Here is a 12,062-nt window from a genome sequence, read left to right on the forward strand (position 1 = left end):
CCGCACAGGCAGGTCGACAGGACCATCGTAGTGCAGGAGACGATGGTGACAGGTGTCTGGGAGGGTGGACGTGTTCATATCCTTGTCGTCCTGCCGTCTGTACGTGTGCACACATATACACATATACAATTGTATATATGTACGGCACACAGTAAGCTCACGCGTGTGTGTGCACTGCACTTTGCTTGATTAAATTTCAATATTTACTAAAATGTCGCCGAACTCTTTCTGACAGCTCTGTAAATTTCATAACCGGAATCGACATAAAATATGGTCAACTGGGTGTAAATATAAGCTGGACAAGCGCATAAGTTGACTGAAATGCCACGCTTTTTTCCATCCAGCGCCTTTTGTTGCTGGTAATTTGTTATAGTTTGTCATGTGCTTAAAGCAACAAATGGGTTATAATGGGTTATATCCATCTAGATTTCATGGCTAACTGATATACGGACTTTGTGAGCGCATCAGATGGCCAAAGCAATTACTCAGCGGAGTGAAAGACAGGATTAACGTTTTGCTTTTGCCAATCAGAGTGATTCATTTGCATTCATAACTTCGAATTAAAAAATAAATTAAGACATATTTCATCTGCTATTATTTATACTGATACTGATTGATTAATATCAAGCGATTTAGACCTTCTTGTTACTTTCTAGGGGACAATGTTTTCTAATTTTTTTTAGTTCGATCTCGTTTTGCTTTTCCTTTCAGATTGATTTATTTGCAATCATTATTTCGAATAACAAATAAACAAAGAAAGTCATTCCTAATGGATTCGTTGATCAGAAGGTTCAAGGCCCTACACCACGTGGATGATTTTGAGTGGGTCCGTGTAGGCTTATCCATTAATTATTTGTTAACGTGCCTTTTACAGAAATGACGCTAGATATGACGGGCTTAAGATTAAGGAGCCGGCAGCTAAAATATCCAGCCTGGATAAGCTTTTTGAAGAACTCAACATAAATGAGGGCAGTTCTGCATTAGAAGACTGGGTCAGCAAACCTATAGAGGCGGAGAACAGCGAAACCAACAGCTACCTATATAAGGATTACTTTAACAAGAGTCCCAACGATTTTCCGTGGGAAAAGGCCTTTGAGAAGGGCAGTTCAATGGGACCGGACTTTTATATTGACTATGAGAACATCTTCGAGAATGTGGCCAACCTTGCCGAAGTGGAGCAGAAACTGGAGTTGCTCTATAGACCATTCACCTGTGTAATGGATGTCAACTGCCATTTCAATATGTACGAGCTATGCCTGTCAATGGCCGAGTCCCGATTCGATCCGGGTAGTCATCCATCCGTGGTCGTGAAGATCACCCATCCCAATGCCCAGGTGAAGATCCATGCGGGGGGAAAGATTTCCTCCACCGCTTTGAGTGCCAATTCAGCCAGGAGTGCTCTCTTCAAGGTGATCAGGATCCTGCAGGATCTAGACTACAAGGTGGAAATCAATAACTTTGCCAAGAACATCGTGAATGCCTCCTTTAGCATGCCGTTCAAACTCGATCTGGAACTGATGAGACGCCGCCATGTGGTCGAGGTGGCCCAAAACAGAAGCCGGCGACCCTTCACCACTTACACCACCGAAAATTTGGGCGTGAGATTTGCCGTCTTTCCCACTGGATTCGTTTTGGTCCTACACTCCACCAGTCACTTCGAGACACGTGAGGCTATAGCCAACTTCCTGCCGATCCTGGCCAGACTCAAGAACGGATATCCCACGGCAGAGGAGAAAGTGGGACAACTGGTGGGGGATCTTTCCTACAAGTTGTTGTGGGAGAAGCGATTGGAGGAGGACAAGGAGGGCCTACTGCTCTACTCCTAAAACAATAATATTACGTTAAAATTCGTGCCTAGCATTTTTGCAAGAATATTGAAATCAAAATCCACTGAAACTTGGATGTCATAATTTACTTTTAATCGAAATGTAGATTGCCAGTTACCGCATATCCTGTTATCGCTTTGTTTCGTCCTGCGAAGTGCTGCGAACATTTGTCATAAACCAAAGTTCTGCACGTGCCCTGTTTACACTCGCCAGCAAAGTTGGGCAACTTGTTTAAATACGTGATTTATTCGCCCGCCAGCTGCTGAGCGACCACCGAACAACCAGTGACACTCCACTCGGGCCAACCACCAGCACCATTTGCTGGATGGTAGATGGTATAGGGTACATGTATATAGGGACTCGGGGGTAGGCCCGGGGCCAAAGTTTCAGCAAACACTCGCCAAACAAAAACAAGAAACAAATGACCGAAGAAGTTGCAACTGCGAACTGCAACAGGCGCATACATAAATAACGAAACATTTTCGCACACTTGCCGCAACTTTGCCGGGAAAATGTCACATTATGCGGAACAAGTGGACGCCTTGAACACGTTTCCGACGTGCCACAGCACCTTTCTCGCTGCTCCGGACTTTTCCCCCGAACTTTTTGGGTGTAAACATTACGGGAAGTCATACATTTCGTATTTGCGTAATTACCAGAGGTGGGATGGGGGATCTGGGGGATCTGGATGGGGGAATAAAATGCAAGCAAGCAAAATTCCTTAAAATAACTCAAGCTTTTTCCTAAATAAAAAGAGGTTTAATTGAAGCACAGACTTCTGCTTAATACTAATACCTATTTCCAATTCATACATTTTACACCCGTTACTCGTAGAGTAAAAGGATATACTTGATTCGTTGAAAAGAATTTAACAGCCAAAAGGAAGCGTACCATATAAAGTGTACATATTCCTCTTCTATTAATATATATAAACTCCGTAACTCAACATATCTTGATCGGATTTTAAAGTGGCATACCTCTAAATGTTTCTGGCGAAATTCTCTAAATATCTGCATTCAAATTTAGAAATCAATTTTTTTTCAATTTTTTTGTCATTTTTCTGATGTATGATATTGTAGTGATTCAAAAATATTGAGAAATGTCCCAAGTCTGAAGTTCTAAGCTCCATAACTCAACTTATCTTGATCGGATTTTGAAGTGGCATACCTCTAAATGTTTCTGGCGAAATTCTCTAAATATCTGCATTCAAATTTAGAAATCAATTTTTTTTCAATTTTTTTGTCATTTTTCTGATGTATGATATTGTAGTGATTCAAAAATATTGAGAAATGTCCCAAGTCTGAAGTTCTAAGCTCCATAACTCAACTTATCTTGATCGGATTTTGAAGTGGCATACCTCTAAATGTTTCTGGCGAAATTCTCTAAATATCTGCATTCAAATTTAGAAATCAATTTTTTTTTAATTTTTTTTTTAATTTTTCTGATTTGTAGAAAGTCAAAAAAATTGAGAAATGTTCCAAGTCTGAAGTTCTAAGCTCCATAACTCAACTTATCTTGATCGGATTTTGAAGTGGCATACCTCTAAATGTTTCTGGCGAAATTCTCTAAATATCTGCATTCAAATTTAGAAATCAATTTTTTTTCAATTTTTTTGTCATTTTTCTGATGTATGATATTGTAGTGATTCAAAAATATTGAGAAATGTCCCAAGTCTGAAGTTCTAAGCTCCATAACTCAACTTATCTTGATCGGATTTTGAAGTGGCATACCTCTAAATGTTTCTGGCGAAATTCTCTAAATATCTGCATTCAAATTTAGAAATCAATTTTTTTTTAATTTTTTTTTTAATTTTTCTGATTTGTAGAAAGTCAAAAAAATTGAGAAATGTCCCAAGTCTGAAGTTCTAAGCTCCATAACTCAACTTATCTTGATCGGATTTTGAAGTGGCATACCTCTAAATGTTTCTGGCGAAATTCTCTAAATATCTGCATTCAAATTTAGAAATCAATTTTTTTTCAATTTTTTTGTCATTTTTCTGATGTATGATATTGTAGTGATTCAAAAATATTGAGAAATGTCCCAAGTCTGAAGTTCTAAGCTCCATAACTCAACTTATCTTGATCGGATTTTGAAGTGGCATACCTCTAAATGTTTCTGGCGAAATTCTCTAAATATCTGCATTCAAATTTAGAAATCAATTTTTTTTCAATTTTTTTTTTAATTTTTCTGATTTGTAGAAAGTCAAAAAAATTGAGAAATGTCCCAAGGCTGAAGTTCTAAACTCCATAACTCAACTTATCTTGATCGGATTTTAAAGTGGCATACCTCTAAATGTTTGTGGCGCAATTTTCTAAATATCTGCATTCAAATTTAGAAATCAATTTTTTTCAATTTTTTTGTCATTTTTCTGATGTATGATATTGTAGTGATTCAAAAATATTGAGAAATGTCCCAAGTCTGAAGTTCTAAGCTCCATAACTCAACTTATCTTGGTCGGATTTTAAAGTGGCATACCTCTAAATGTTTCTGGCGAAATTCTCTAAATATCTGCATTCAAATTTAGAAATCAATTTTTTTTCAATTTTTTTGTCATTTTACTGATGTATGATATTGTAGTGATTCAAAAATATTGAGAAATGTCCCAAGTCTGAAGTTCTAAGCTCCATAACTCAACTTATCTTTATCGGATTTTGAAGTGGCATACCTCTAAATGTTTCTGGCGAAATTCTCTAAATATCTGCATTCAAATTTAGAAATACATTTTTTTTCAATTTTTTTGCCATTTTTCTGATGTATGATATTGTAATGATTCAAAAATATTGAGAAATGTCCCAAGTCTGAAGTTCTAAGCTCCATAACCCAACTTATCTTGATCGGATTTTGAAGTGGCATACCTCTAAATGTTTCTGGCGAAATTCTCTAAATATCTGCATTCAAATTTAGAAATACATTTTTTTTCAATTTTTTTGCCATTTTTCTGATGTATGATATTGTAATGATTCAAAAATATTGAGAAATGTCCCAAGTCTGAAGTTCTAAGCTCCATAACCCAACTTATCTTGATCGGATTTTGAAGTGGCATACCTCTAAATGTTTCTGGCGAAATTCTCTAAATATCTGCATTCAAATTTAGAAATAAATTTTTTTTCAATTTTTTTGCCATTTTTCTGATGTATGATATTGTAGTTATTCAAAAAAATTAAGAAATGCCCCAAGGCTGAAGTTCTAAACTCCATAACTCAACTTATCTTACTCGGATTTTGAAGTGGCATACCTCTAAATGTTTCTGGCGCAATTCTCTAAATATCTGCATTCAAATTTTGAAATCAATTTTTTTTCAATTTTTTTTTTAATTTTTCTGATTTGTAGAAAGTCAAAAAAATTGAGAAATGTCCCAAGGCTAAAGTTCTAAACTCCATAACTCAACTTATCTTTATCGGATTTTGAAGTGGCATACCTCTAAATGTTTCTGGCGAAATTCTCTAAATATCTGCATTCAAATTTAGAAATCAATTTTTTTTCAATTTTTTTGCCATTTTTCTGATGTATGATATTGTAATGATTCAAAAATATTGAGAAATGTCCCAAGTCTGAAGTTCTAAGCTCCATAACCCAACTTATCTTGATCGGATTTTGAAGTGGCATACCTCTAAATGTTTCTGGCGAAATTCTCTAAATATCTGCATTCAAATTTAGAAATAAATTTTTTTTCAATTTTTTTGCCATTTTTCTGATGTATGATATTGTAGTTATTCAAAAAAATTAAGAAATGCCCCAAGGCTGAAGTTCTAAACTCCATAACTCAACTTATCTTACTCGGATTTTGAAGTGGCATACCTCTAAATGTTTCTGGCGCAATTCTCTAAATATCTGCATTCAAATTTTGAAATCAATTTTTTTTCAATTTTTTTTTAATTTTTCTGATTTGTAGAAAGTCAAAAAAATTGAGAAATGTCCCAAGGCTAAAGTTCTAAACTCCATAACTCAACTTATCTTGATCGGATTTTAAAGTGGCATACCTCTAAATATTTCTGGCGCAATTCTCTAAATATCTGCATTCAAATTTAAAAATCAATTTTTTTTCAATTTTTTTGTCATTTTTCTGATGTATGATATTGTAGTGATTCAAAAATATTGAGAAATGTCCCAAGTCGGAAGTTCTAAGCTCCATAACTCAACTTATCTTGATCGGATTTTGAAGTGGCATACCTCTAAATGTTTCTGGCGAAATTCTCTAAATATCTGCATTCAAATTTAGAAATACATTTTTTTTCCATTTTTTTTTCCATTTTTCTGATGTATGATATTGTAATGATTCAAAAATATTGAGAAATGTCCCAAGTCTGAAGTTCTAAGCTCCATAACCCAACTTATCTTGATCGGATTTTGAAGTGGCATACCTCTAAATGTTTCTGGCGAAATTCTCTAAATATCTGCATTCAAATTTAGAAATCAATTTTTTTTCAATTTTTTTGTCATTTTTCTGATGTATGATATGTAGTGATTCAAAAAAATGTCCCAAGACTGAAGTTCTAACTCAACTTATCTTACTCGGATTTTGAAGTGGCATACCTCTAAATGTTTCTGGCGCAATTCTCTAAATATCTGCATTCAAATTTAGAAATCAATTTTTTTTCAATTTTTTTTTTAATTTTTCTGATTTGTAGAAAGTCAAAAAAATTGAGAAATGTCCCAAGTCTGAAGTTCTAAGCTCCATAACTCAACTTATCTTGATCGGATTTTGAAGTGGCATACCTCTAAATGTTTCTGGCGAAATTCTCTAAATATCTGCATTCAAATTTAGAAATCAATTTTTTTTCAATTTTTTTGCCATTTTTCTGATGTATGATATTGTAATGATTCAAAAATATTGAGAAATGTCCCAAGTCTGAAGTTCTAAGCTCCATAACTCAACTTATCTTGATCGGATTTTGAAGTGGCATACCTCTAAATGTTTCTGGCGAAATTCTCTAAATATCTGCATTCAAATTTAGAAATCAATTTTTTTTCAATTTTTTTGTCATTTTTCTGATGTATGATATTGTAGTGATTCAAAAATATTGAGAAATGTCCCAAGTCTGAAGTTCTAAGCTCCATAACTCAACTTATCTTGATCGGATTTTGAAGTGGCATACTTCTAAATGTTTCTGGCGAAATTCTCTAAATATCTGCATTCAAATTTAGAAATCAATTTTTTTTCAATTTTTTTGTCATTTTTCTGATGTATGATATGTAGTGATTCAAAAAAATGTCCCAAGACTGAAGTTCTAACTCAACTTATCTTACTCGGATTTTGAAGTGGCATACCTCTAAATGTTTCTGGCGCAATTCTCTAAATATCTGCATTCAAATTTAGAAATTAATTTTTTTTCAATTTTTTTTTTAATTTTTCTGATTTGTAGAAAGTCAAAAAAATTGAGAAATGTCCCAAGTCTGAAGTTCTAAGCTCCATAACTCAACTTATCTTGATCGGATTTTGAAGTGGCATACCTCTAAATGTTTCTGGCGAAATTCTCTAAATATCTGCATTCAAATTTAGAAATAAATTTTTTTTCAATTTTTTTGCCATTTTTCTGATGTATGATATTGTAGTTATTCAAAAAAATTAGGAAATGCCCCAAGGCTGAAGTTCTAAACTCCATAACTCAACTTATCTTACTCGGATTTTGAAGTGGCATACCTCTAAATGTTTCTGGCGCAATTCTCTAAATATCTGCATTCAAATTTTGAAATCAATTTTTTTTCAATTTTTTTTTTAATTTTTCTGATTTGTAGAAAGTCAAAAAAATTGAGAAATGTCCCAAGGCTAAAGTTCTAAACTCCATAACTCAACTTATCTTGATCGGATTTTAAAGTGGCATACCTCTAAATATTTCTGGCGCAATTCTCTAAATATCTGCATTCAAATTTAAAAATCAATTTTTTTTCAATTTTTTTGTCATTTTTCTGATGTATGATATTGTAGTGATTCAAAAATATTGAGAAATGTCCCAAGTCGGAAGTTCTAAGCTCCATAACTCAACTTATCTTGATCGGATTTTGAAGTGGCATACCTCTAAATGTTTCTGGCGAAATTCTCTAAATATCTGCATTCAAATTTAGAAATCAATTTTTTTTCAATTTTTTTGTCATTTTTCTGATGTATGATATTGTAGTGATTCAAAAATATTGAGAAATGTCCCAAGTCTGAAGTTCTAAGCTCCATAACTCAACTTATCTTGATCGGATTTTGAAGTGGCATACTTCTAAATGTTTCTGGCGAAATTCTCTAAATATCTGCATTCAAATTTAGAAATCAATTTTTTTTCAATTTTTTTGTCATTTTTCTGATGTATGATATGTAGTGATTCAAAAAAATGTCCCAAGACTGAAGTTCTAACTCAACTTATCTTACTCGGATTTTGAAGTGGCATACCTCTAAATGTTTCTGGCGCAATTCTCTAAATATCTGCATTCAAATTTAGAAATTAATTTTTTTTCAATTTTTTTTTTAATTTTTCTGATTTGTAGAAAGTCAAAAAAATTGAGAAATGTCCCAAGTCTGAAGTTCTAAGCTCCATAACTCAACTTATCTTGATCGGATTTTGAAGTGGCATACCTCTAAATGTTTCTGGCGCAATTCTCTAAATATCTGCATTCAAATTTTGAAATCAATTTTTTTTCAATTTTTTTTTTAATTTTTCTGATTTGTAGAAAGTCAAAAAAATTGAGAAATGTCCCAAGGCTAAAGTTCTAAACTCCATAACTCAACTTATCTTTATCGGATTTTGAAGTGGCATACCTCTAAATGTTTCTGGCGAAATTCTCTAAATATCTGCATTCAAATTTAGAAATCAATTTTTTTTCAATTTTTTTGCCATTTTTCTGATGTATGATATTGTAATGATTCAAAAATATTGAGAAATGTCCCAAGTCTGAAGTTCTAAGCTCCATAACCCAACTTATCTTGATCGGATTTTGAAGTGGCATACCTCTAAATGTTTCTGGCGAAATTCTCTAAATATCTGCATTCAAATTTAGAAATAAATTTTTTTTCAATTTTTTTGCCATTTTTCTGATGTATGATATTGTAGTTATTCAAAAAAATTAAGAAATGCCCCAAGGCTGAAGTTCTAAACTCCATAACTCAACTTATCTTACTCGGATTTTGAAGTGGCATACCTCTAAATGTTTCTGGCGCAATTCTCTAAATATCTGCATTCAAATTTTGAAATCAATTTTTTTTCAATTTTTTTTTTAATTTTTCTGATTTGTAGAAAGTCAAAAAAATTGAGAAATGTCCCAAGGCTAAAGTTCTAAACTCCATAACTCAACTTATCTTGATCGGATTTTAAAGTGGCATACCTCTAAATATTTCTGGCGCAATTCTCTAAATATCTGCATTCAAATTTAAAAATCAATTTTTTTTCAATTTTTTTGTCATTTTTCTGATGTATGATATTGTAGTGATTCAAAAATATTGAGAAATGTCCCAAGTCGGAAGTTCTAAGCTCCATAACTCAACTTATCTTGATCGGATTTTGAAGTGGCATACCTCTAAATGTTTCTGGCGAAATTCTCTAAATATCTGCATTCAAATTTAGAAATACATTTTTTTTCCATTTTTTTTTCCATTTTTCTGATGTATGATATTGTAATGATTCAAAAATATTGAGAAATGTCCCAAGTCTGAAGTTCTAAGCTCCATAACCCAACTTATCTTGATCGGATTTTGAAGTGGCATACCTCTAAATGTTTCTGGCGAAATTCTCTAAATATCTGCATTCAAATTTAGAAATCAATTTTTTTTCAATTTTTTTGTCATTTTTCTGATGTATGATATGTAGTGATTCAAAAAAATGTCCCAAGACTGAAGTTCTAACTCAACTTATCTTACTCGGATTTTGAAGTGGCATACCTCTAAATGTTTCTGGCGCAATTCTCTAAATATCTGCATTCAAATTTAGAAATCAATTTTTTTTCAATTTTTTTTTTAATTTTTCTGATTTGTAGAAAGTCAAAAAAATTGAGAAATGTCCCAAGTCTGAAGTTCTAAGCTCCATAACTCAACTTATCTTGATCGGATTTTGAAGTGGCATACCTCTAAATGTTTCTGGCGAAATTCTCTAAATATCTGCATTCAAATTTAGAAATCAATTTTTTTTCAATTTTTTTGCCATTTTTCTGATGTATGATATTGTAATGATTCAAAAATATTGAGAAATGTCCCAAGTCTGAAGTTCTAAGCTCCATAACTCAACTTATCTTGATCGGATTTTGAAGTGGCATACCTCTAAATGTTTCTGGCGAAATTCTCTAAATATCTGCATTCAAATTTAGAAATCAATTTTTTTTCAATTTTTTTGTCATTTTTCTGATGTATGATATTGTAGTGATTCAAAAATATTGAGAAATGTCCCAAGTCTGAAGTTCTAAGCTCCATAACTCAACTTATCTTGATCGGATTTTGAAGTGGCATACTTCTAAATGTTTCTGGCGAAATTCTCTAAATATCTGCATTCAAATTTAGAAATCAATTTTTTTTCAATTTTTTTGTCATTTTTCTGATGTATGATATGTAGTGATTCAAAAAAATGTCCCAAGACTGAAGTTCTAACTCAACTTATCTTACTCGGATTTTGAAGTGGCATACCTCTAAATGTTTCTGGCGCAATTCTCTAAATATCTGCATTCAAATTTAGAAATCAATTTTTTTTCAATTTTTTTTTTAATTTTTCTGATTTGTAGAAAGTCAAAAAAATTGAGAAATGTCCCAAGTCTGAAGTTCTAAGCTCCATAACTCAACTTATCTTGATCGGATTTTGAAGTGGCATACCTCTAAATGTTTCTGGCGAAATTCTCTAAATATCTGCATTCAAATTTTGAAATCAATTTTTTTTCAATTTTTTTTTTTAATTTTTCTGATTTGTAGAAAGTCAAAAAAATTGAGAAATGTCCCAAGGCTAAAGTTCTAAACTCCATAACTCAACTTATCTTTATCGGATTTTGAAGTGGCATACCTCTAAATGTTTCTGGCGAAATTCTCTAAATATCTGCATTCAAATTTAGAAATACATTTTTTTTCAATTTTTTTTGCCATTTTTCTGATGTATGATATTGTAATGATTCAAAAATATTGAGAAATGTCCCAAGTCTGAAGTTCTAAGCTCCATAACCCAACTTATCTTGATCGGATTTTGAAGTGGCATACCTCTAAATGTTTCTGGCGAAATTCTCGAAATATCTGCATTCAAATTTAGAAATCAATTTTTTTTCAATTTTTTTGTCATTTTTCTGATGTATGATATGTAGTGATTCAAAAAAATGTCCCAAGACTGAAGTTCTAACTCAACTTATCTTACTCGGATTTTGAAGTGGCATACCTCTAAATGTTTCTGGCGCAATTCTCTAAATATCTGCATTCAAATTTAGAAATCAATTTTTTTTCAATTTTTTTTTTTAATTTTTCTGATTTGTAGAAAGTCAAAAAAATTGAGAAATGTCCCAAGTCTGAAGTTCTAAGCTCCATAACTCAACTTATCTTGATCGGATTTTGAAGTGGCATACCTCTAAATGTTTCTGGCGCAATTCTCTAAATATCTGCATTCAAATTTTGAAATCAATTTTTTTTCAATTTTTTTTTTAATTTTTCTGATTTGTAGAAAGTCAAAAAAATTGAGAAATGTCCCAAGGCTAAAGTTCTAAACTCCATAACTCAACTTATCTTGATCGGATTTTAAAGTGGCATACCTCTAAATATTTCTGGCGCAATTCTCTAAATATCTGCATTCAAATTTAAAAATCAATTTTTTTTCAATTTTTTTGTCATTTTTCTGATGTATGATATTGTAGTGATTCAAAAATATTGAGAAATGTCCCAAGTCGGAAGTTCTAAGCTCCATAACTCAACTTATCTTGATCGGATTTTGAAGTGGCATACCTCTAAATGTTTCTGGCGAAATTCTCTAAATATCTGCATTCAAATTTAGAAATACATTTTTTTTCCATTTTTTTTTCCATTTTTCTGATGTATGATATTGTAATGATTCAAAAATATTGAGAAATGTCCCAAGTCTGAAGTTCTAAGCTCCATAACCCAACTTATCTTGATCGGATTTTGAAGTGGCATACCTCTAAATGTTTCTGGCGAAATTCTCTAAATATCTGCATTCAAATTTAGAAATCAATTTTTTTTCAATTTTTTTGTCATTTTTCTGATGTATGATATGTAGTGATTCAAAAAAATGTCCCAAGACTGAAGTTCTAACTCAACTTATCTTACTCGGATTTTGAAGT

The 12,062-nt window shown here is 32.3% G+C and overlaps 1 protein-coding gene across 1 annotated transcript; it reads left to right on the forward strand.

Annotated features, from left to right (window-relative positions):
• The first annotated feature begins 747 nt into the window (after window positions 1-747).
• Window positions 748-1,940, forward strand: LOC6543234. The gene is made up of 2 exons (XM_001968407.3): window positions 748-822; window positions 875-1,940. Exons 1-2 carry the CDS (start codon window positions 770-772, stop codon window positions 1,824-1,826), a joined length of 1,005 nt encoding a protein of 334 aa, XP_001968443.1. The 5' UTR covers window positions 748-769; the 3' UTR covers window positions 1,827-1,940.
• The last annotated feature ends 10,122 nt before the right edge of the window (window positions 1,941-12,062 follow it).

Source organism: Drosophila erecta, unplaced genomic scaffold (genome assembly GCF_003286155.1).
Source record: "Drosophila erecta strain 14021-0224.00,06,07 unplaced genomic scaffold, DereRS2 tig00000055-arrow-pilon, whole genome shotgun sequence".
Taxonomy (NCBI): Eukaryota; Metazoa; Arthropoda; class Insecta; order Diptera; family Drosophilidae; genus Drosophila; species Drosophila erecta.